Below are 25,909 nucleotides of genomic sequence, written 5' to 3' on the forward strand. Positions count from 1 at the left end.
CTTAAAAAGAAGAGAAATTACTCTTAGGGCTAACTCTGACCCTCAGATAACAGAAGCCCCCTTTCCCAAGAACATCAGCTGGGAGATATCTATCTTGGTAGAAAAGGTTCAGAGAGGAAGGAAGGAAGGATGGAGGGTAGGAAGGAAAGAAGGAAAGAAGGGAGGAAAAGGATTTCTCATCCATGCCAGCTTGTCTAAAAAGGGCTCAGTGTCTCTGGCTGGACAAACTCTCCTTGGTCTTTCTTCATGGGGACACATCACTGCTGCCCTCCAAAATGGGAACGTCAGAGGATCTGAGGATATTCAAACCAACGTTCCTGTACTCTTGTCTCCCACCCAGAGGTGCATCCCTGAACAAATTTTGCATACTCAGATATCCCTCCCACCGGCACCGGCTCCTTCCCCCAAAAGCACAAGGCCGGAAGATGTGAGCAGCAGCCTTTGCTCATCAATGGCTGGGAGCCTCAGCCAGGGACAGGCTGTCGCCCCCCATTATGCTCAGTTGCTTTCTCTTCCCATTTTGGGAAAAGAACATCTCCCGTCGCTCAGGCCATTCAACCTGCGGAAGTCCTACCTTTCCAACTGCTCCGTTACTCATCCAGCCTCTGTGCACTTCTCTAGCACCTGCTCTAAGTTTAGCACAATCAGAGGCCGCTTCAGCAGGCCATGGGCACCCACCACAGCAAAAAGCAGTGGGGCGCTCTCTGAAAGGAACACCAGCAGCAGAGGAGCTAAAAAGTGGATTTATGGTGCTATACGGGGCTGCAGCCCAGGTAGCTCGGCATCGGCCCTTCTCCCCCGCCATCCACATCGCGGAGGATACTGCGGCTCAAACTGCTCTCACATACGTCTGTGAATCACACTAGGGTCATTTACAGGCTGACATGTGTGGTCACTTCATCACCCCACCCTTCTCACTTCCTGAATCTTGCAAAACTCTCTGAGTCCTGCAGAACTGCCTCATCTCGCTCCTAGCAGCCAGCGGAAGAGCAGCTCCCCCGGGCTCCCTGAGGCCCCTTCCTCCAGTTCCCTCCTTGGAGCCGGCCCTGAACTTGGGGATGGATTACAGGGCTCCCAGCAGGCTCGCCGTGGATCTGCCCTATTACCACGGCCCTCTGTCCAAGAAAGACTGTGAGACCCTGCTGCTGCAGGACAGGGTGGACGGCAACTTCCTGATAAGGGACAGCGAGTCCGTGCCGGGAGTCCTGTGCCTCTGTGTCTCGTGAGTAGTCTCAACTTCCACACATTCCGAGCCTTACCCCGAGTGTGGTCCTGATAGCTGAACACAAAAGAAGCTGTCCTGCGCTCTGACCTTGCGGCCCCAATGAGCAGAATGAGATAAAGTGAGGCGGTGCTAGGCGAGCGTGCGAGGACCGGTCTGTCCCAGCTCGGCCACCTGCCCTTCTCTCCCTGGAGCAAAACCCCAGCAGGACCCTCTGCAGCAGGGCAGGGCATGGGGGGGCGGCGGGATAGCAACCAAGGGAAGGGCTTCAGGAAGCATGAAGATGAGGGGGAGAGAGAGAAGGCGCCTGCACAGGTCAGCTCAGTTGCTGTGGAAAAGGCTCGATGTCCTCTATGAAATTTTTATCTGAGAGATGAAGTGTTCGCGTATGTTCTGCCGGTTCTGCCTGTGACACTTACAGTATGATTTCATACTTGATGAAATATGGTGTGATTTCATACATATGATGTCAGCACAAAATTGTGTTAGGTTCGTAAAGAGCTTCAATGTGCATCATTTCCTTTTATCCTTCTTAAAGTCTATCGGTGCCGGCATAAGCATTTTCTAGATGAAGAAGCAGACCCGGATTTCTCCAACGACTTGCTTGTGTTAAAATGCATCTGGCATTTCCAAAGAGTTCTGTATGAAGTTCAAGAACCCCTCTGCTAAAGGAGCTTGTTTAGTCCCATTTAGAAAATAGGGGTGTGGGGTGGGGAGGGGACCTGGGTGGCTCAGTTGGTTAAGTGACTCCCTTCAGCCCAGGTCATGATCCCAGGGTCCTGGGATCGAGCCCTGCATTGGGCTCTCTGCTCAGCAGGGGCCTGCTTCCTCCTCTCTCTCTGCCTGCCTCTCTCTATACTTGTGATCTCTCTCTCTCTCTCTGTCAAATAAATAAATAAATAATCTTTTAAAAATAATTTTTCTATTTTTAATTTTTATTTTTATTTAAAAAAATTAAAAAATTTAAAAAGAAAGAAAACAATCTTGAACAGGTATCAGTGGGAACCTACTATCTTTAAATGCTCTGTTTGGAGAGATCACCGAAATTTTTCTTTCTGCCTGCTAAGGGAATTAAAACCGAAGTATGTCTGCGAATATGCTTTAGTGCTTCTGAGAGTGTGGACAAAAGGGACTGTTGTGACTAACAGAATAGGCAGAGAGATCCCTTTCCTTTGTTGTAGGATACCAGGGATGCAGGTAAAAGGAAGGTGGTCTGAAGGGGTTAGTAGTTGGAACTTTCACGTTACCAGGGATGATGAAGGTGTTTTCATGTCTTTTTTAGCCGTTGGTAATTCTTCTTTTGAGAGTTGCGCAATCACATTCTTTACCCATTTTTAGCTGGAGCTGTTTATCTTCTGTTCTCTGTTTGCTTCCCTCAGTTCCTACGAATGAAGGTAAATCATTTATTTTTTCTCCAATAAGGACATATGCACAAAAGAAAACTATAGACCAATTTCAATTTCAATTTATATCCATTTTCAAGAAGTTACTAACAAAACAGAAACCAGTAACACATCAGAGGAGAAAATACACCATGTTCAAGTTCAGTCCATTCCAAGAAGTCAAAGATGGTTCCACATTAGGTAAATTAATAGTTTAATTAGGTATTAATAGGTCAAAGTTGACAAACTGAAAAACTCACTCAAATTTGCTTAAAAGGTATTAGATAAAGTTCAACATCCATCTTTCAATTAAATACACACACATCTATATGCACACATGCACTTACACACTTTTAGTTATACAAAGCTAGATAGATACTTTCTTAACCAAAGGCCGGATAGAGCATAAGGGAATCGCTGCTAAAATCATAAATGGGCCAATGATACTCATTACTACTAGGGAGCATTTTCCATGAGAGATGAGCAAGTGTAATTAGCCAGAGGAAATAAAGGTAAAAATAGTAAAGGAAAAGGCAAAATTATTCTTTCCAGTTGACATGATTTTATGTCTGTGAAATCTAAGATTTAATTGAAAAAAAAAAAAAAAACACTTAAAAAGTAAATTTAAGGGGCGCCTGGGTGGCTCAGTGGGTTAAGCCGCTGCCTTCGGCTCAGGTCATGATCTCAGGGTCCTGGGATCGAGTCCCACATCGGGCTCTCTGCTCAGCAGGGGGCCTGCTTCCCTTCCTCTCTCTGTGATCTCTTCCCTTCCTCTCTCCTACTGTGATCTCTCTCTGTCAAATAAATAAATAAAATCTTAAAAAAAAAAGTAAATTTAAGAACATTCAGTTTCTCTGCTTATAAAATTCAAATTTAGATCAATATCTTTTTCATTTAAAAAAACAGTAGCCAGGGCGCCTGGGTGGCTCAGTGGGTTAAGCCTCTGCTTTTGGCCCAGGTCATGATCCCAGGGTCCTGGGATAGAGCCCCACATCGGGTTCTCTGCTGAGCAGGAGCCTGCCTCCCCCTCTCTCCCTCTGCCTGCCTCTCTGCCTGCTTGTGATCTCTGTCTGTCAAATAAATAAATAAAATCTTAAAAAAAAAACAACAGTAACCAGTGAGAAAACATAATAAAACTTGTTAGCAAAAAAAAATAATAATATTCAGGAATAAAGGGATATGAAATGTGTAAGGTTTGTAGGAAGAAAACTTCAGTACTTACTGGGGAACTCACTAGAAGATGTACAGGAAATTAGGGACTCAATTTGGAAGCATATCAGTTTGCCACAATTAATCTATAAATTCAGTATGATTCCAGTAAAAAAGATTAACAGAATTTTTAAAGTTTTCATCAAGAATCATAAAGTTTATTCAGGTGGGACATGGAACACAAAATATTTTTTATTTTTAGATTATTTATTTATTTATTTGACAGACAGAGATCACAAGTAGGCAGAGAGGCAGGCAGAGAGAGAGAGAGGGGGAAGCAGGCTCCCCGCCAAGCAGAGAGCCTGACATGGGTCTTGATCCCAGGACCCTGGGATCACGACCTGAGCCGAAGGCAGAGGCTTTAACCCCCTGAGCTCCCCAGGTGCCCCAAAATATTTTTTATTTTTAAAAGGAACTAAGGGTGCCTAGTTGACTCAATCAGTGGAACATGTGACTATTGATCTTGGGGGTTATAGGTTGGAGCCCCGCCTGACATGTGGAGATTATGTAAAAATAAAATCTTAGGGGCACCTGGGTGGCTCAGCTGGTGAAGCGTCTGCCTTTGGCTCAACTCATGATCTCAGGGTCCTGGGATCAAGTCCTGTATCTGGATCCCTGCTCAGTGTGTAATCTGCTTCTCTTTCTTTCTCTGCTATTTCTCCTGCTTGTGCTGTCTTTGTCAAATAAATAAATAAAATCTTAAAAAAAAAACTTTGAGAGAAAAGGAGTTTGGTGCTGACAGATCAGTGGAATAGAATACAGAGTCTGATAGAAATAAGGCCAATACATTGGAATTTAGCATATGATTTAAAAGCATGTTTCTCATCAATGATGTTGAACAACCATGAATGGTGTTGGGTGTTTGACTGGTCATTTCAAAAAGAAAAAAAAAAAAATACACCTGAATGCCTTTCTTCTTGAAGTAAATTAATTTGAAGTGATTCTAATGCATAAGTTATTTTTTTTAAAAACGTGAAACCATGCGTACTAAGAAGAAATGATGAACTTTTAAAATATATGCCTGGGGTTGAGAAGGGACTTTCTAGGCAGGAGGTAAAGCCCAGAAGCCAAAAAAGAAAAATCTGATGAATCTGACCACTATTAAAAAAAAAAAACAAAACTGTGATAAAAACAACTTAAGAGACTATCAGCAAACTGACAAGACAAGTGAACCTCGTAAACAGATCAGTATTTCTTTTGTTTTGTTTTGTTTTTTTAATTTTTTATTTTTTATAAACATATATTTTTATCCCCAGGGGTACAGGTCTGTGAATCGCCAGGTAGATCAGTGTTTTTTAAAAAGTCAAAACAAAACTAGGGAAAGGGAAAGAGAAGGAGGTTCTTGGAAAGAGAGAGTGAAAAAGAAAGAAAGAAAAATGCTAGATCCCCCTCATAACTAGAGAAATAGAAACCGGAAGAATAATGAGATACTGTTTTCAAATGTTCAATAAGCAAGAATTAAAACTATGGAAATACTCAGACAAAGTTAGGGTGCCAGGAAGCAGACACCATCGCACAGGCGCACACAGTCTCTTCAAATGGCAATGTGACCCAAATATAAAATTCATGGATGTAACCTTCGACCCCCAATTCACCTATTAGTGAATAAATAAACCTACCGTGGCTGGCTGAGTCAGTAGAGCATGCGACTCTTGATCCTGGAATTGTGAGTGTGAGCCCCTGTTGTGCGTAGAGATTAGTTTTTCTTCTTTTAAAGATTTTATTTATTTATTTGACAGAGAGAGAGAGAGAGAGAGACTAAGCATAAGCAGGGGGAGCAGCAGAGGGAGAGGGAGAAGCAGACACCCCGCTGAGCAGGGAGTCCAACATGGGGCTTGATCCTAGGACTCTGGGATCAGAGTCCTGAGCTGAAGCAGACACTTAACTGACTAGCCATCCTGGCACTCCAAGTCTAGAGATTACTTTAAAAGATTTTTTTAAAAACATTTATCTTATATGACCTTATAATAGCCCACTTTATCTTACTTATGACAGCATGAGAATGTGCAAATTGATTAAGAAGATTGGGTAAATCCATATATGGTATGAAAAAAACTCTAATGTCTATGGTAAGAAAAGGGCAAGATGTAAAACGTGATCCCATTTGTGTAAAAAAAAAAAAGTATGCCTGGATCCTTGCATATTCTTTTTTTTTTTTAAAGATTTTTATTTATTTATTTGACAGAGAGAGATCACAAGTAGGCAGAGAGGCAGGCAGAGAGAGAGAGAAAGGAGGAAGCAGGCTCCCTGCTGAGCAGAGAGCCCGATGTGGGACTTGATCCCAGGACCCTGAGATCATGACCTGAGCTGAAGGCAGAGGCTTAACCCACTGAGCCACCCAGGTGCCCCCATCCTTGCATATTCTTAACACAATTTCTAGGAGGTATGTAAGAGACTTGCAACAGTGGTTACAGCTAGGAAATTGAGAAAGAGTGACTTGGGGGAGAAGTGGCGCAGGTATTCATTTGATAACTTTACACTGTTTAAATGTTTTTTATGTGCATTTATGACTTTTGTAATGAAAAAAAAAGTGTACAAAAAAGTAGTGAATCCCTGCTAATCTCTTCAAACGCTGTGCTAGGAGTCAGGGGAATTTCAATAGGGAACCTGCATTTTTTTTTCCCCAAGGAGATCCAAAGCATGTAAATCAATTTAAAAAGAATAAAATATAAATTTAGGAAGAGACAGTTTTATACAAATTGGAGAGAAAATATGAGCAAGAGAGTCTTCTTAGGAGATGGTATTTGAGCTGGGACCTGGAAATGTGGTAAGATTTGATCACATGGAAATGGGATAGAAGGCATGTCAGGGAGGGAAAGGAGCAGGAACAGAGGTCTAGAGGCAGGGCGTTTGAAAGCACGCATGAATCATACAGGGTTCCCAAAAGGTAGCTTGGAAACCAGCTTTTGGAAAAGTAGGTTTGGACTAATATTATCGGGTCTGAGAAGAATGGGTCCATAGACAGCGGGGAGATGTAGCTGCTTCCCAAGCAGGCAAGTGACAAGACTAGAACCCTCCAAAGTCCCAACAGGAGATTTAAGGACGCAATCTGATGTATGGAGGATGCACCAAAGGGGACAGATGGCTGTGGTTGTGTCTCCCGGTGGGAGATGGTGAGGAATTAGCAATGGTGAGGCAAGCAGCCGGAATGGGAAAAGAAGTTGCAAGAGATATCATAAAGACAGGAGACCTGATCTAGACCTCAGGGTGGGTAGTCTCTACTGGAATTCTCTTTAAAAATCAATATTTATTTTCAACTATTTTGTGGAGTATCAACCCAGCTTATGTGTTCTTCTAAAGCGCAAGTCACCAAGGAAGGTGAAAAATAGTTAAAAAGTCAAATGAAGAGGGAGGAATACATATTTGGGGGCCATCTGCCCATAACCAGGCCTCGCCCTCTTGCCTGCCCATGTCCCTGAAAGGCAGACACGTTTCAGGTCTGCCAGGCTTAAGGCTCAGGTCAAATGGCTCCCATCAAAACGGACCTTAGCACGATCCTTGTGAAATGATCACACAGCTCGGTACAGACTTAGTTGTTCTACTAATTGAACAACGAATTGAACTAGATTCTAGTGGTTCAACAAATATTGAAAGTTTCTTATATGCCAGGCACTATGCTAGGCACTTGATTGGTGCCTTCAACATAGCTCAAAGCCTAGTGGGGAAAATAAAGAAATTAATGGGGAAAAAAAGATACCATAGAGCACATGCAGATGACTTCACTCGCGTCGGGGCGTACAGGGACTGAGAGCAGGAAGGACTCACTCGGTGAGCTGCGGAGAGCCTGGACAGAACTGGGACCTGGAGGATGAATAATAGTACCTGTAGGTATTCATTCAGTGAGCATTTACCAAGCACCTCTTATGCTGCAGACACGGTTCTAGGCACTGGTGAAATAGTGATAAATACTACAGGCATCGGGCTTGCCCTCATGCACATGCATTTCAGCAAGAGGAAACAAGATGATGAAAACCAAACAGGGTCATGATACAGGGAAGGACAGAGAGGCTCTTGCAAGGTGGGTACAGGAAAGGTCACACAGAGCAACCCATGCTCCGATGCACAACCTTATGTGAGCAAAGGCAAAGTGGTGTGCAACACCAGGCGTAGCCTACTTTCCTGAATCTGTGCATTCAGAGCCACCATGAAGGTGCGTTCCTCTGAGCCAAACACTGGTCAGCAGGTCGCATTCCTTATCTCATTGACTCTTTGCAAAGCTGTTTCTAGTAGGTGACATTATCCCTATTTTGTGGGGAAAGAAACAGGAGCTTCTTATTAAACAATTGTCCAAGCCTAACTTGGCAGTATGTCATTATGACCCCTCTTACCGATGTCCCCAGGGCCGCTGGAATATGTTCAAGGTTGTGACCCTGGAACTGTGTTATGACGCACCCAAGCAGAGGACTTGAGGGCTTGGCAGCAGACCCTGATCTGTGGGGTCCTACTACTCTGCTTCCAGAATCTGGGCGGCCCCGTCTTCTTTGCTGCGTTCAGATGGCAACATCCCAACGTCCGTGCCTTCCCAGACCTAAACAAAAACATTAGGGGGAAGTTTAGAAATAAAGCCATGCGTAGAGTTGGCCCAGCAGCAGATAGTATTGAACAGAAAGCTCTGTGGTAAATGTGGACAGGAAATGTGACTTGATCGCAGAGCCTGATAGAAAACGCCAACGTGCCAAACCACTCTCTCTGCAGTGTGACTTGGTGAGTGTGAGAAGCTGAAACCGGGGCTGCCTCTAGAATCAGTAGAGTCAAAACGGAGTAGATGTGGGGAGATTCGAGGGCCAGAGCTGTGGGCCTGAGGGGCAGGGGGACTTTCTGTAGCCGGCAGCAGGCCGCAGGTGGGGGGGCCGCAGGTCCTCCCTCCCTCGGGAGGACACAGCAACAGGAAGGCGGAGTGGGAGATCCCTGCGGAGGGGGTTCTCTCAGATTCTGAGATCTTTGGAAAGACTCTAGGGCTCATGGAGAAAAAGATGTTTCAAACGTTTTTATTATTTTAGAAAAATCCATGGTAGGGAAAGGTCCAAGAAAGAGCCACCAAAAGAAAGCAGAAATGTTCTCGGTTTCACCACATGAAAATGACCATTTCTAATATTTCAGTATATGCGCCTCCAGACTGTTGTCTATGCCCCTGATTTATTACATGCGACAGTTTACGAAATTTTTTTGTCAGTGCATTGTTGGTATCGTCAAAGAAAACTAATACACATCATCTTTTTGTGATCGCTCACTATTTTATTGCTGGGATCTGTCATAACTGGTACATAACCATACATTTAGGTTATTTCACTTCGGTCCGATGGACCCAATGGAACTTGAGATAGTTAACATTTTTGTGCATACATCTTTGCAAGTTTGCCCAACTCTCTCCTTAGGATAAAATCCTAGAATTTTTAACATTTTAACACACCTTCACCAATTAGCGGCATAAAAGGTTGTGCCAAGGCACAGTCCAATCAAGACGAGCGAGAAGGCCGGAAGTCAAAAGTCTTAAAACACTTTTTATTGATGCATGTTTCACACTTGCGTCAGGGCCCAGAGAAATACAGACTACCTAGTTGTCATCATAGGGCCGACAGTTGCATTTCCTTCAACTGACCTTTTAATGTCTGGTTTAAAATAAAACTACAGACTTGAAGGTGAAGAAGTTTCCCTGCCTCACTGGTGACAATGTGAGGTCGTCTGCTAGGTGTGGACTCGTCATGAATGGAGGACACCGAGACCCCTGAACAGAGCCTCGCATGGTGGCCTTTTGTAAGGCTAAGCCCCACTGGAAAGAGTAAAGCAATTCAAAGATAGGCAGAAGCTCAGAAAAGCTGCATTCTGGCCTTTTCTTTCTTTTTAAAATATCTTATTTATTTATTTATTTGAGATTGAGAGAGAGAAAGAGAGAGAGAGAGCACAAGCAAAGGGAGGGGCAGAGGCAGAGGGAGAAGCAGGCTCCCCGCTGAGTGGGGAGCCCCATCCAGGACTTGACTCCAGACCCGGGGATCATGACCTGAGCCAAAGGCAGCGGCTTAAGTGACAGAGCCACCCAGGCGCCCCTATTCTGATCTTCTCCAGCTGAAAATTTCCATCTCAACTAAATGGTTATGCCAAAGATTTTAAAATGGGCTTTATAAGCCCTGTGTATTTCTCACATTTAAATGACGTTGAAGATTTCCACGGGATAGCCAGGAAAGCAGGTATCTCAATACACCAAGTATTACAAACCTTAGAAATAATTGAGTGCTCGTCTGGACCTCTTCCCGGTTGTCCTGCCCAGAGCCGCCCTCACCGTGGGTCACTCTCCCGCTGGAGGTCAAGACACGGCATATTTACTAAGGCCTCAACAGCAAATAGAGGAAATATTTGTTTTCTCTCTAACGTCAAGATGAACCGTGAAAACAGTGAGAATCATGTATGTAAAATGGACTTAAATTTGGTTTCTATATTAGAGCAATTGGGATTGTTTTCATATACCTTTTTATGCCATGGTCTTTATAGCTTTATTGAGGAATCATCGATATAAAATAAAAGTGTACAATTTGATGAATTTTAACATTTGTCTGCACTCATGAAACCACCACCACAGCTCAAATAATGAACATTTTCGTCACCTCCCCAAACACCCTCAAGCCCCTTTGTGAACTTCCCTCCCACACCACCCGCCAAGGCCCCAACACAGCATCATCTACTTTCTGGCCCTATAGATTCCTATGTATTTTCCAGAATTCGTAACGTACACCAAATCTTAAAGTAGTAGCCCTTTTAGTCCGAACCCAGAGTAATTACTTTGAGATTCATCCGTATAGTTACACGCGCCCGAGTTCACGCCTCTCGTTGGTATCCATTCCAGGGAGACATCACAAGCTGTTTACTCAACCAGAACGATCACAACTGAAGTTGGTATGAATTATCAGCACCCGATCTTGTGGGCATACGGTTCCATTTCACTCTGATGTGGAAGTTAGGTAACAAAACAAACGAACAAAGGGAAGGAAGAGACAAACCAAGAAACAGGCTCTTCACTCGAGAGAACGCCCTGCTGGTCACCAGAGGGGAGATGGGGGGGTGGGGGGGGACAGTCCCCAGGTGATGCGGATGAAGGGGGGCTCTTGTGATGACCACCCAGTGACCCACGGGTGACACACGGTGACAACACAGAAGTGTTGACTCACTGTACGGTACGCCTGGAACTAAGATAACACTGTGTCCGCTACAGCTAGAATTACAGTGAGGCCTTTTCAACTATTTGTTTTGTTTTTGTGTTTATGTTTGGATAAAGACCCTTTCAGAGCCGCCTGTGAGCATGGAGAATCTTAGAGACGTAACCACTGACATTACGAATGGCTCAAGTGGCAAACTCTGCTCTCAGTAAAAAGACACCAACTTCTATAAAGATCCAGAAGTTTCAAAACAGATTTTTTTCCCCAAGTTGCAGGACAAGGGATGAGGTTGCTTGAAGGTGAACAAATCAGAGGAAAGTATTCCGTGAGCTTAAACTCGGCATCCTTAGCCTTCCCCAAACCTTATCAACAAACAATGCTTCTCCAGCGGGTGAAAACGTTTGCCTGGAAAGCCGTCAGAACTGCGAGAGGCCCAGGCTGCTTCACTCTCCCTCCCCGCCCCCCCCTTCCCTCATCCCTGCCTCTCTCCTTCCCTTCTTTCACATCAAAATTATACTAAAAAGACCCATTTTACTTTGAATTTTTCATTGTCAGTGAACATGTAATAAGGTTTGGAGCCTGTGGAGTGGTTGGTTTTTGTATGTCCGTTAATTAATTTTATTTATTAATTTGAGGGAAAGAGAGGTGGGGAAGGAGCAGTGGGAGACGGAGAGAGGACGGAATCTTAAGCCGCTTCTGCGCTGAGCTCGGAGCCTGCCATGGGGCTCCAATCCCAGACTCTGAGATCACTACCTGAGCTGAAAGCCAGAGCCAGATGCTGAGCTGACTGAGCCCCCCAGGTACCCCAATGAATCTAATCTAATGATAGCTTATATTAGAAAATATCTATTTACCTTATGTATTTTCATTAATGTATACTTTTACTTAATACTTTATATTTATAATTTTCTAGATTGTAAAGCTGTTTTAAGCTATTAAATCTTTAGTTTCTGTGATCTCTGCTTTTTTAATAAAGAATATAATTTTGGCACTGCCACTTTTGTGCCAATATTGCCAGTCTCAAAAACTGCACATTTGGGCTTACAGATTGTATGCATTTCAGCTTTCATAAACTTTGCCAAATTGCTCCCCAAGACATTAGTATCTGATTACATCCCCCTTCGTTGTACATAGAACCTTCGATAGCTTCACATCACGGCCAATATCTTCCATGAGTAAACTCTCATGTCTTTGCCAATCTGGTATGAAATGATATCTAATTGTGGTTTAATTTGTATTTCCCTGATTGATAGAGAAGGAAGACCTCTCTTCATGTGTTTATTGGACATTTCATCACCCTTTTTTAAAAGGTACATTAATGTTCTTCTCATACAGTAGCATTGGGGTGATTTCTCCCCATCTGTGGACTTTCTCACTCTGTTAATAATACATTTTGATAATTGGAAGCTTTAATTTTAACAGACTGAGTTTATTAATCTTTTCTTAGGGCTCGTACTTTTGGTGATGTAAGAGCTCCTTCCTTATTTCAAGGTCATGAAGTTGTTCGCTTACACTTCCTTCTCCTGAGCTCACTGTTTTGTTTTCAACCAGAATGTGAAATAGGGATCCAATTTTATTTATTTCCACATTAAGACATTACCATCCCCATTTAACAAATAAATAGTCCATCCCTCCTCACTGATCTGCTGTGTCAGCTGTGTCATATACCAAGTTTTCAGTCAGGTATGGGTCTGTTTCTGGGCTCTCTGTGTTATCCCATTAATATCTTTTCTGCCCTGCAACTCTTCTCACTGTCTTAATTATAGCTTTATAAGATTTGAGACCCGTTGATACAGAAACACCGCCTGCCATCTGCCACACACACAGACACACAGACAGACAGACACACACACACATACCATTCTTATTTTTCTTATTTGAAATTGACCAGATTTGGGGTGTCTGGCTGGCTCAGTTGGAAGACTATACAACTCTTGATCTCAGGGTTATGAGTTTGAGTCCTATGTTGGGCGTAGAGATCACTTACAAGTAATCTCTTAAAGAAAACTTAAAAAAAAAATCAAGCATATTTTTGTGCAAGGGAGGGACGTGACTTGACTCACGTTTTTGGGGGCACACAACTTAAAGGCATTTATTAAACATTAGATGAAATAAGAATCAATGACAAAATACTTTATGCTAAAATCAAAGGCATATCGATTGCAAGTCGATTACAAATATTTATGCTATTTATCTGTATGGGGACGTCTTTTGAACAAGTGGGAAAAGTTAATAAAGCTCTATAAGTCAAAAAACAACTGATTCGCATGTTTGAATAAGGGCCACCCTGGCTGTTGGATAAAGAAAAATAATTAATGACACCAGAGAGAGAGAGGAAGAAATTGCCAGAACTAAGTCCTTGAGCAGATGACGATGGGCAGCCTTCAGTGGAAGAGGGGTTAGCTCCAGAGAGTGGCATGCAATGCTTGTGCGTGGTTGTGAGGGCTGAGGATCTGAGCGCCCAGGACAAAAGCTGTGGCGGCTCAGAGTCTGGGGATGCTCTTCTGATTGCTTGAATCTCTGGGAAGTCATCGGTGAAGTGAGGTATTCGGGTTTCTGAAGAAAGGGGGCCGTGTACACTCACGGCTGAGGGAGCGGAGCTGTCAGTGATTGCCTGGAGGCCTCCGGGGCGATTCGAACTGAAAGTGAGACCGGTCAGCAGGCCAACGGAACGAGGGCAGGCGAGCGCGAACAGTGGAAGGTGGTCAGGCCGGAGGACCAGCGGCTCTGGGGTCGAGGGACTGATGGGGTCAGTGAAGGAAGGAAAGGCCCTGGCAGTGGGGGCCAGAGAGCGGGATGCGCGGCATTCACAGGAGGAAAAGGTTGCAGGTACGGGCAACCACAAGCTCAAAGTTATAAGCAGGGCTGCGTTCAGGACGTACAACCCATGCCGTTGCCCAGAGCCAGCATTCACAGGGCTTCAATACTCTGCTATCACCATCTCGAAATTTCTAAACATTATGGGGGTGTGGGGGTTATTTTGTTTTTTAAGTACATCCTTTTTTTTTTTTTTTTTTTTTTTTTAGATTTTATCTATTTGAGAAAGTGAGCAAGCATGGGGAGGAGGGGCAGAGGGAGAAGCAGAGCTGAGCTGATTTCTTGCTGAGCTGCGAGCCCACCATGGGGCTTGATCCCAGGACCCTGGGTTTATGACCCAAGCCAAAGGCAGATGCTTAACCGACTGGGCCACCCAGGTGCTCCCTAACCATTTGTTAGCAAGGGGCCTTCTCTTTTCATTTTGCCCTGGGCCCCACCGTCCTGGTTGTGAACACAGAGTGAGGGGTTGACGTAGGTACAGGATGAGCCCACTGGAGGAGAAAGTTCGAGGACCTGAGGACCTGCAGAGCTGAAGGGTGGTGTACGTATGGACTGCAGTTGCCAGAGATGGAGGCAGGAGTAGCTCTGAAGACAGTGACTGTGAGCTAAGAGCTGGAGCCCAGAGAAACGAGTGGCAACAAGCCAGGGCAGGAGATGCCGCAGCAGAGGGGGGTGGTAGGCAACATCACCTAACGCCGTGGAAAGTACTGGGTTTGGAGGCAGGAGGACAACAGCCCAGAAAAGCCCCAACAACAAGAAAACTGGCCTCCCCTCCAGGCCCTGCAGGGAGGGGGCTTCGGGAGAAAGAAGCAGCCTTGTAGATGGGACAGGGGAGGCTGTATCTTGGCGCAGAGCCAGTTGCTCTTAGAGCAAGAAGGTGACAGGGATGTCTAGAGAAGATGACCTGCAAGACTGGCCGTCCTCTGATGATGACAGCAGGGGCTGAGCGGGTGAGCGGGGCCCGGAGGTTCGAGGCACAGTGGAGGCAAGACTGCGAGCATTGGTCAGGGAGGGCCCCCTGCTACCCCTGGTGATGGGGTGAAGACCTAGGGTAAGCTGGGTCTTTTTATAAATGTTTAGTACAAATGCATGCTGAAAAACACCGTTTCTTTTACAAATTTTATATAATAACTGTAACAAGGGACATTAAAAAAGAAATGTCTATGTTTACCCAATGCCACTATAGCCCTATGAAGTAGATACTCATCTCACTGCTATATAATCTCTGATCGAGTTTTTTTCCCCTAAACATTCCAAAATAAAGACATGTAGGTATCACAAGTTCAATAAATCCATTTCTTTGTCAAGCACTGTTGTAACGTGGCTTGTTTTTTTTTTTTTTTAATTTCATTTTAAATGCTTTGCAAAGAAAAAGATCATATTTGGGGCACCTGGGCAGCTCAGTCAGTTAAGTATCTGCCTTCAACTTGGGTCATGATCCCCGGGTCCTGGGATCGAGCCCCACTTTACGCTCCCTGCTCAGGGGCAAGCCTGCTTCTCCCTCTGCCTGCTGCACTCCCTGCTTGTGCTTTCTCTCTCTCTCTCTCTCTCTCTCTCAAATAAATAAATAAATAAAATGATATTTGAGCAATGTCTGTCTTTAGAACTTGAAGTAAATGGCTTTTGGACTGGTTAATAATAGAAGCTCCGTTGGTTTTAGTCTTCCATACTCCTCTGGTGCAGATTTTCTTAGTTGATAAGACAAGGACGTAACTAAAAATGAAGTCATTTAAGAATTAAACACATGATAGTTGGGTTTCAAAAAACTATGTGATCAGCCAAATGCAATGTGTGGACCTCGCTTGGATCTCTATTGGAATGATATCACTGTGGAAAGAAGTTTCTGAGACCTCTTACATGTGGATAAGGACTCATGTGAAATGTTTTGTTGTTTGCAATGTGACTTGGGGACACCCACTGGCTTATTCTGGCCTCAGGAACCCCCACAAAAAGGATGGGGGTTTGAAGTCAATTGTCAAAGCCTCCAGGCAACAAGTGATCAAATCTTCTGTACCTTAAAGCTCTAAGTTGTTTCTAAATTTCCAATTCAGACAAATGATTCTTTGGTATACATGCAAGCCCTGGGGAGGGGGGTGCGTGGGGAGTCATGGGCAGATCATTAGGTAATCTGAGCCTCATGTTAATATCTTTTTTTTTTTTACACTTCAATATTTCTGGGGAATCAGAACATGTTAAACAGTTGACAGAGACATTGAATGCATGCATGTTCCTCCTGGGAAGCTATTGTTAAATTGATCCCTTACAACTAATGGCGTCTTGGAATTGGAGAAATATGGTAATGTATGTATGCTGTGTTGTGCTTTGGAACTTGCTAGATTGGGTCTATTATCTAGATTCTGGTTAGATTACTTAACCAGGGGTGCCAATGAAGAACAAGAACACAATATATCATTTCCTTGGGCAAAATTCGCAACATTCTCTGTTTTAATTAACACTAACCGTCTCCATCAAGTTCAAGGTCATGTCATTTAGTAAGCAATACAGGAATGGTTCAATGGTGTTTTTATGTTGTATCAACTTAGAGCTGAGTGAAAAAAACTAGAGAGAATACCAAGACCATGGAAATAGTAAATTCTCTCTCATAACCCTCTTTGCTACAAGCCCAGACTTCCATCATCAGAATAAAGGTCCCCGTTTCCAAGTCTTTTTCTCTTTCAAATTCCCACAGATGAGAATGCCTGAAAATGATCAGTTGCTTCGGGGGACCCAAGAGTGCCAAAAGCATTGCACGGAAAATAGAGTTGTAGGTAGAGGTGATCTGGTTTTGCATATGAGAACATGACAATTCACACAGTCATCTTTCCACAGGTTTAAAAATTTTGTCTACACATATCGAATCTTCAAAGATGGACGTGGGTTTTACAATATACAGGTAAGAACATACGAGAACTCTTCTAACAGCAGTTATGAAAGATTGGGGGAGAACCTGAGATCATCTCTAGAACCTGAGACGTGGCCATGGAGCGGCATTGTAAAAAGGGAAGCAACATAGAGTTTAGAGTCAGATCTGTAGTAAACTTTGTCTTTCTCTGAGGGAAATGGGCAGAATTTTTGACTATTCAAGACTATTATGCAGATGTGTAGACCCTGGATTTCCCAGGGGTCAAATGCACCAACCTGGACTAAAGGAGAGGCCACTCCAGTGAGCGGATGACAGAGGGAACAGGGCAGGCTGGAACGGGAAGGTGGGGAGGAGTCTGAGCACGGAGAAGACGAGCGAGCTCCACGGGCTATGAAAACGCAAAGGGAAGCATCAGTCCATGGGCAGCCTTAGGGGTTTCTTTAATTTTTCTGGTTTATTGAGAATTAAGCAGAAAACACTTTCTGTTTTGAAATGATATCTCTGGCTTAGGAAGTAGAATATAATAAGATTAGCTGAGTCTTTACTAACGGTGGATCCTGAAATAATATTTTTGAAACACTTGGAGATGAGGTTAACCAGACTTTTCACGCCGGATTTCTCTGAATCTTCAATATACTAACGTTTGTTGTCAAATCGAAAAGAAATGAGAATATACCATGATCCCCAAACACAAGCACGCACACACACACACATATAAGTATATCTACATGTCGGTGTGTGTGTAATTTTTCTTTTCTTACGAAAGACATTATTGAGGCAACTGACAAAATTTGAATAAGGTCTGTAGATTAGCATGTAGAACTACATCAAGATTAATTTCCTCATTTTAATCACTCTAGTGTGGATATGGAATGTTCTTGCTTTTTGGGAAATACTGACATCTTCAGAGTTAAAGACTTATCATGTCTACACTTAATCTCAAAATATTTTTTAAAAAGAATATGTCTATGCACCCCTATATTTGTACATGTATGCACGTGTACATTTAAAAAAAGAAAATGAAAAGCAAATATGTACAATATAAATGTTAACATTTGGAGTGTAAGGGGCGCCTGGGTGGCTCAGTCGGTTAAGTGTCTGCCTTTGGCTCAGGTCATGATCTCAGAGTCCTGGGATCGAGCCTGCCCCTTCTCCTGCTTGTGCTCTCTCTGTCCAAAAAAAAAAAAAAATCAATAAAATAAAAAGAATTTTTTAAAAATTGGGGGTGTGGGTGAAGGATATGTATAAAAATTTTTTAAGTATTTTTTCAACTTCAAGTCTGAAACTATTTCAACATAAAATGTTTTCTAAAAAGCAACGTATAAACTCTTTCTTTTGTCGTGCATGCTTTGGGAAATTGTGATAATTCCTTAATACACCGTTTTGTCTCTTGTTGGACAAAATGGAGAGGCATAGGAATCGGCTATCACTCAGACACGGGGCATTGCTCGGAGGGGTAGCAGTGCACTTAGAACCTGTTCTGAGGGTTGAAGTGATGACCTTATATGGAACATCCCTGCAGCCGACTTCAGTGTCACCAGCGTGTCTGATGGAGGTTAACCACACCACCTGTCCGAGAACCTTCTGGCTTCCACCCCTCTCTACAGACTGACATGGAGCTGTATGAGAACCCCCGTGATCATTGAGAAAACCAGGCACGCAACTGATATCCACTCCCAGAGGGCAGCCGTCCACAGGACAGCTCTAAGAACTGTCCCAGACACACTTACCAAGGGTGGGGGCTCGCTCAGTACTGCAGACCCGGGTGGGTTCCCTTGATGAATCCAGTAGCTTGAGTCGGGGCCGGGCTCCAAAACAAAGGTTTCTGTGTATTTCTATTGGTGTGAACTCTTAAGCAGGAACCGCCCGCTGCTGGTTTTCAGTCTGCAAGCCCAGAGGCAGCCCTGCTCTGAGGGCTCAGACCGCTGCTGGGAGAAGTGTCACGTTGCACACACAGTGGACGGTGACAAGCGATCTCCTCCTTGTATCTTGGCAGACTGTGGAAGGTGCTCCCCAGATGCTCTTTTCAAACCTAAAGGAATTGATTTCCACCTTTGAGAAACCAAATCAAGGGCTGGTGGTTCAACTTAGACATCCGATAAAGCAAGCCAGCTCCCGCCCGCGATGGAGAAGATCACAGATACAGTTGGATAGTATTTACGGTAAAAACTCTGACATGGGGGTTGAATAGTATTTACGGTGAAAACTCTGGCATGGGGTCAGTTCCATTTCTTCCACTGGCCGACTTTGTAGAATTTATGCAGATACACACCATGTTCTCTTGTTTTATCTCTAAAAGCTTCACCCACCACATTCTGCTTGGCTAGTCAGGAGAGCTGGTCAGAGAGTGGTCCCCAGGGCATTCTGGGAGAGCTGACCTCAAGCTCATCCTGTGACCCTGAGCGACCCACAGGCTTGGGAACAGATGGACAAGCAGGCAAATTTTTCCAACGAGAACATTGCTTCGCTGCCCTCCCCAAGGCTCATATGGTTACGTTTTGTTCAGTATTTGCTGAGCATTCATTTATTTAGTATTAGGGGACCAAATTATTTCAGATATATCCCTAACAGAATTAAGCCATGGAGGAAAATGAGAGATGGCCAGTAAATCAGAGGGCAGAGAATCCACGCGGAGGCCCCTCAAACTGTATCACTAGCAGCCACAATTGCTTACCTGCCCCCCCTTACCTGCCCTCAGAAAACCACCTCTAGTATCTGTAGTTACAACGTGGTTTAAATCAAACACGGGTTTCCTAAGACATTTACGGTTTACTCGGGTTTTCCCATGGTGGCGTGAATGGTCTGATTCCAAAGCAAAGGGATTTCAGTTGTCCCTGGGGGTGGGGGGACACACTAGCTAGGGAGAAGGGCGAAGGGCAGAGTTCCAGGACGCCTGCAATCACCCCACACTCTACCCCGGCTGCTTAAGTCACTCCGCGGACCGTCAGCAAGCTTCTCACCTCCCAGCAAAACTGAGCGTGGGTTTTTAGTGATGGAAATAACAACCCCTCTTTTGCCGCTCAGCCCCCTGCCGCCCCCAAGGACTGCACCCCCACGTACACACAAGGTCACTTCCTATAGATTTAGCTACAGGTGCAATCCCATGGCCATGATCCACCAAAACTTCCAGGAACAAAAGCACAGAGGGGGCAGCAACATCATGCGCCTCAGCCCTTAGGAACACCCGGATGAGCTGCCGAGGCTGGTGGGGGCAGTGCTCGTACCTGTCCAGCAATGATAAATGAGCCACGAATGCCAAGAGGAGAGTACTTTCAAGTTCTTTCCTAAGAACTGGGCGGGAGACTTAGCACCCTGGCTGCCCATGCTTGATTAGCCCTGGTAGGTAAAGGGGAGACATCCTCTCCTCAGCTCACTGGCTTCTTCCCCTTCCCTTGGCGTCCTTAGAATAAGCTTCAGCTGTTCTCTCTCAGAGGGAGACACAGGTTTCCTGCAGGTGAGTGGAGGCATCTGGAGCGGGAAATCTGGATGCCTAAACTTACCGAGAGACCCCCTATTTTGCCGGGAAAACTCCCTGCAATACATCTGCCCCTGAAGATGTCACTTTGATGTGGCATCGAGTCTTCCTGTGCCGGGGGAAGAGGGCTTCTTTCCCTTGAGTAAAGTTGGTCCGTGTGACTCCTAGGTGGTGAACCTCATGGCTGGTCTTCTGCTTTTCCCCCCAGAGAACAGTAACAGCGACTATGTGGAGGTCTTGCCTTGAAGACAAGGAGACTGAGCAAAGCAATTACAGAAGAGATGGGGTGACAGCTCTCATTGGCAACCCTACTTCTCCTGCAGGTGTAGATCTGGAAGACTGAGCTCTAGGGGACAATTCAGACTCTCCTGGTCTGGGTGACTGAGGACAGTCTGTCTACCAGCCTCAGAGAAATCGGTCCCCACGTCCCGGCCTCGTATGCACACACCATGAGCAGCTTTGAAACTCCTTCCCTCCCCTCACGCTTCTTGCTTAGAATAGGACAGCCTGAACCTATTCTCCTTAACTTATTAGAGATGACATGACATCATGGTTGACACCCTCCTGCAGACCAGGCACAGCTTCATACTAGAGAGTACACTTGGCCATGCGTTAGGAGCCTGAGTCCCAGTCCTATGGCTATGTGACTTTGGAGAAAACTCTAGCCCTGTCTGGGGTCTCCACTTCTTCATGTGGAAAACAAATTCATGTTCCTACCTCTCTGCAGAGCCTGGATGTGTTGGGTGGAGTGGAGGAGTCCTGGGGTCATGGAGGTGGACACGGGAAGGGTTAAGAGCTCTGAATCCCAGCCTCCCGAACAGCCAACATGGTCTCTGCTCCTGCCTGTCCTGTCGGTCATGGAGGGGCACTGACCTCCCAACTGCCCTTCTCCCCTGCCATTCTAGCTCTTCTCCTTCTCCTAATCTTGATTTTCCTGCCAGACATGTGCACAGAGACACTTTCTCCCTGGTTTTGTCCAGTTTCATTTGTGCACCAACCACTGGAGCAGCATGGATATAATTCAGTACCGCAGTGATATCTGTGGGGATTTAAAAGATATTCTCCTTTGTGTGGTTCCTGTTCCCAACTAGTTTTAAGTGCCAACAAAACCCAGTGGGGCCTCCCTGTATTCCCCAGCATGGAAACTTGTGCTGTGTAGAGCTGTGCCCATTTACAGGATTTTGACTGAAAACACAGTCCCAAAGGACTTGTTGAATTTGTTCTAAGTCCTTTGCATTTTTCTTCTAGTTAAAAATTTTAATGAAGAGCTGATTAATGTGGAATGTTCCAGATTCTCTGCCCATTCTTTGACCCATCTTCAAACTATAGTGATTCATTTTATCCTACTGGACTTATCTCCCAAAGTTATTAAAGAGAGGAACTCTAGATTTCCAGACAACATGAACAGACATTGTGGTTGGCGTCCCAAAGTGGGAGCCATCTTGATTTCTTGGGCCACAGAAATCCATAGCTGCTACCAAGCAGGAAGAAGTGAAATGCAGCCACCATATTCAGAGAGCCCAAGGGAGGCAAATCCTTCTAGTTGTTTCAGTAAGGGAGACTGGAAGCAAGCTTGCTCCCCAGGGTTGGGTCCCCGGTCTTTGATTCTATATCCGTGGTACAAAGAAGCATGTTCCAGTCTCCAGAGTCCACAGGAACCTTTGGGACAGGAAATATATTCAGTGCCAATGAAAATATATTTATTTCTTGGACAGATGACTGAATAAATCAATATATAAAATGTAGGCTCTCATTCTGGATAACAGAGATCTATATGAGCTTTAAATATTTCAAAACCCAGTAGAACAAGACTCTTAGTTCAAGACCTTTCAGTCATAACCCTGTCAAAATTGGCTTCCTTTTTCTGAGCTCCCATGATAGTGCCTTATGAGATGCCTGGTCCCCAGCGGGACTTCAGCACACTTCTCAGACGAACAAGGCACATTCAGTAGCTGATGTTGATGTCATGCGGTAAATCACTGAGACTTTTTAGGAGACCCTGAACAGGTTGCAGGAAGAACAGCTGAAAAATCTGGGCATGTGGGACTGGAAGAGGGAAGATGTGACAAACCACAACAGCAGGTGCGTTGAGCATCTGGGGCGCTCTTCTGTGACAGAATGTACGGTACCAGGCGGCAGAACTCACACTAGTGGCTGGGTGTTTAGGGGAGGGTGACGTTGGCCATGCATCAGAAGGAACTCTGAGCCCACGAGAGCCTCCTTCCCATGAATAGCCTACCCTGTGTTGTAGTCTAGTGGAGGGTGATCTTTTCCAAGAATACGGGAGAGATGCAGAAATCAGACTGCCTGCCTGCTAAGGTACCTTCCAATTTAGGGACCACTGGATCCTACCGCCATCTTTCCACAACTGCGGTGGGAATGTCTCCCCTTTCTTTCTTCTAGACTCAAGTATGGAGAATTGAGTTAGTCACTTTCCTTAATTTTTAACTCATTATCACCATCAATCCATACAAGACCTTTCTTCTGTTTTGTTTCATCTTTATTCACTTTGTCCCTAATTCTCATTCCAACGCTCACACCCTCCCCCATAGGAAGCAGCTCAATAGTGTTTGATATATGCCCTTGACATGTATGTATACCCTCATAGAATGTACAGCATTGGTTGTAAATATGTATCTTCTATATTTACATGCACAATATTCTCTTGTTCCCATTGTGTTACTAGTTTTTTCACTCAATACCATGTTTGGCCCTCATCTGTACTGTTGAGTGTAATCGAGTATCTTAAAGGATGCATGGTATAGTCCATAGTGTCCTTCCACCACAGCTCGGGTGTCCTTTCCTGATGAGATAAACACTGGGGTTGGTTCCAGAAACAATACTATGAGGAGCAAATGTGAATGAGTCTCCCTACAGAAAATAAGAGAATTTCTCTGAGCCATATGGTCACACAGTGTGTTCATGTTTAATTACGCCGTCACCAAACCCATCAAGTGCTTTTTGACTCTTGTTTAAGAAACCCTTCCCCACTCCAAGATCCTGAAGAAAAAAAAAAAAAAAAAGTTTACATTTTCTTTTACTGGCTTTTATACATTTACCCTCTGCAGTTAAGGTTTTAGTGCTGGCAAGGGCTTCTGCATTTTTTTCACGGACACATTCCCAGGAATGAGAAAAGCCCTTCACACATGGTGGTGTTCCATAAGTGCTTCTTGAATGAGGGTTGAATCCAGGGTCAACCTTTGTGTATGGTAAGAGGTATTTCCAACTTTGTGTTTTTCCATACATATTAAAGTCGTTTTCCCACTTCACCCCTGCTTCATAAATAATTTCTCCCTCTGGTTTATGGTTCCTCCTTTGTATCACAAGGGTTTGAATCCTTTGACTTTACAGCATCTTCTTGTCTTGGAGGACAGGTGCCCTCTCTCATTTTTCAAACCGAGTTATTTGTGGACCTTGGTTCCTCCATACACATTTTAGTATAAATACATTACATTTGCTCAAAACATCTTGATGGGATTCTGAGTGAATCTGCAATCGGGAAAACAACATTCTGGTGACGTTTTCCCACACATAAACATGCTACATCAATTTATTCAGGAGATCTTTCTTGTTCTTTAACATGGAATCACAAATTTTTACCATAGAAGTCTTGTATATTCTGTTAGATGATTTCTTATTTAGTTGTTATAAATTCTGTCTTCTGTTTTATTACATTTCTAGCAGGCTCTGACGGTGGCAAAAGGCTTCCTCTCTCATTAGACCCACGGTTTACCTGTTGATCCTATTGTAAATGGAATTGTAAATTCTATGTAAATGATTTTGTCAGCTGTAAATCATACCACTTTGTTCTTTCTCAACACTTACCCATCTATTTCCCATTGATTTCTAGGACCCCCACTGTATATTAAACAGTAGTCATAAAAGTGGGTCCCAGTACTGAATGGAATGTATGGAAACTTTCTCCATTTCAGCACCATGTCTGCTGTCGCCTTTAAGATGACTTAGTTTTTATCAGAAATGTTTTGGCGCACCTGGCTGGCTCAGTCAGAAGACCACGTGACTCGTGATCTTGGGGCCATGAGTTTGAGCCCCACATTGGGTATAGAGATTATGTACATAAACTTAAGAAGAAACTTAAAATGCCTTGAAATTGATTTTAAGTGCTTTGTTTCTGCAACTACTGAAATAGTCACATTCCTTTTATATTCCTTCCGTCCTAGAAGGGAATCGCATTAATAAACTTGCTGTTATTTTACCACCTTTCCTTGTTTCACTTGCTCATGCTGCATTATTTTCAATAAACTGATGGATTTAATAAGTTAATACTTTATTTGAGACTTTCACATTAAAGCTCATAAACCAAGCAGAACTATAATTTACTGAAGCATGGCTATCCTAGTCCTATAAAGAAAATGAAGCCGGCTTTCTCCTTTTTCTCGTTTCTGCTACAACTTTGTGAGGTAAGAATGATCTCATGCTTGAAAATTTATCAGTACTTTTTACAAAAGTGAGTTTGCAGCTCTGGTGAAGAGAGGAGGGCACCTCTTACTACCATTTAAATATTTTCAAGCTTAGTGCTTCATTCAATTATTTTTGCCAGTGTTGGCATTCTCTGCTCTCCCAGGAATTTACCCATTTTATCTACACTTTTGCAGTTATTGGCCTGTAGCTCATAATATTATTTTTAAAACTCTATTTTGACTGTACTCACACCTCCTTCTTTTCTCTTCTGTCTTCCTTTTTTATTAATTTTATCCAGTCTTGTCAGAGCCAGCTTTGAACTTTGTTAATCTTGTTTTTAGACCGCTATTCTTGATTTCAGTGATTTTTAATATCTTTTTTTTTTTTTAGTTTATCTGGCTTATTTTCACATTTTTAATTATATATTTTAATATAATATTATTATATTATATATTATTTTTTGTGTATGTATATACACAAAAGCCATGACTTTAGCTCATGGTACTATTTCAGTGGTATCCCACAAATTTTTATGGCTGTTCAGGTCAAGGTATTTTTAATTTATAGAAGAACATCCTCTGCAATCTCGGGATGATTCAGTAATTTGTAGTTGTTTTTAAACATATATTTCAGCTTTTATTTTTGTGTCGATTCCAAACCGTAGAGCGTTATAATTAGAAGACATGGTTTGACATGACTTCTGAGGCTTTCTTGGTGGACATCCTGTGAATATTTCATTTGAGAATTGTTCTATTCATTTTAAAGTTCATTCTCAAGGCCCACCCCATGTATTTAAGATTACAAATCATGTAAAAAATATTTTTATAGATTTTTCACCTATATGACCTATCACAGAGAAATAAGTGTCTCGTGTTAACACAGGATATAATAGAGTTTCGCTTTCTAGTTACCATAGTTGGTGTACAGACTTGTCCCCGTAGCTCTGCCATTCCTGTTTTAACAATGTTAATGTTATACTTTTAGGTACATATCTTTTTCGATTATGATCATCTTAATCTATTTCTTTTATGTGAAGTTCTTCTCTCTCTCTCCTTTTTGTATTTTCTCTTTAAGTTTTAACTTTTCTGGACTTCTGGAAATTTTCATTTCCTGTCCTCCCCAGCACCCCCATCTATTTTCTCTCTGCTACTGAAATTCTTAGGACGGGTCATCTCTTTTCTTTTCTTCCCCACATACTATTCGTTGACCTTAGGACATGATCTTAGGAATATGACAAAGCTGCTTTTTGCAAAAATTCTTACCAGAAACTGCAATGCCTAAAGTAAGCCACGAGAGGTCATACAATAACCAAGAAAACAAGTGTGTGTGTGTGTGTGTGTGTGTAAACGACACCACCACCACAGTGAGGAA

General features: G+C 43.6%; 1 protein-coding gene across 1 annotated transcript; it reads left to right on the plus strand.

The window, feature by feature from the left end:
• The first annotated feature begins 936 nt into the window (after positions 1–936).
• SH2D1B (SH2 domain containing 1B) lies at positions 937–24,337 on the plus strand. The gene is made up of 4 exons (XM_004751410.3): positions 937–1,222; positions 16,608–16,671; positions 18,638–18,803; positions 20,325–24,337. The coding sequence occupies exons 1-4, from the start codon at positions 1,059–1,061 to the stop codon at positions 20,360–20,362; spliced, it is 432 nt and encodes a 143-aa protein (XP_004751467.1). The 5' UTR covers positions 937–1,058; the 3' UTR covers positions 20,363–24,337.
• The last annotated feature ends 1,572 nt before the right edge of the window (positions 24,338–25,909 follow it).

Source organism: Mustela putorius, unplaced genomic scaffold (genome assembly GCF_011764305.1).
Source record: "Mustela putorius furo isolate JIRA1106 unplaced genomic scaffold, ASM1176430v1.1 tig00000997_pilon_pilon_pilon, whole genome shotgun sequence".
Lineage (NCBI taxonomy): Eukaryota > Metazoa > Chordata > Mammalia > Carnivora > Mustelidae > Mustela > Mustela putorius.

Bases quoted from the DNA above. Each gene is read 5' to 3' on its own strand.
- SH2D1B (XM_004751410.3), top strand. From the start codon at position 1,059: ATGGATTACAGGGCTCCCAGCAGGCTCGCCGTGGATCTGCCCTATTAC. The intron at 1,223-16,607 runs GTGAGTAGTCTC...ATCTTTCCACAG, and splicing joins GTCCTGTGCCTCTGTGTCTC to GTTTAAAAATTTTGTCTACA. The intron at 16,672-18,637 runs GTAAGAACATAC...GTATCTTGGCAG, and splicing joins GTGGGTTTTACAATATACAG to ACTGTGGAAGGTGCTCCCCA.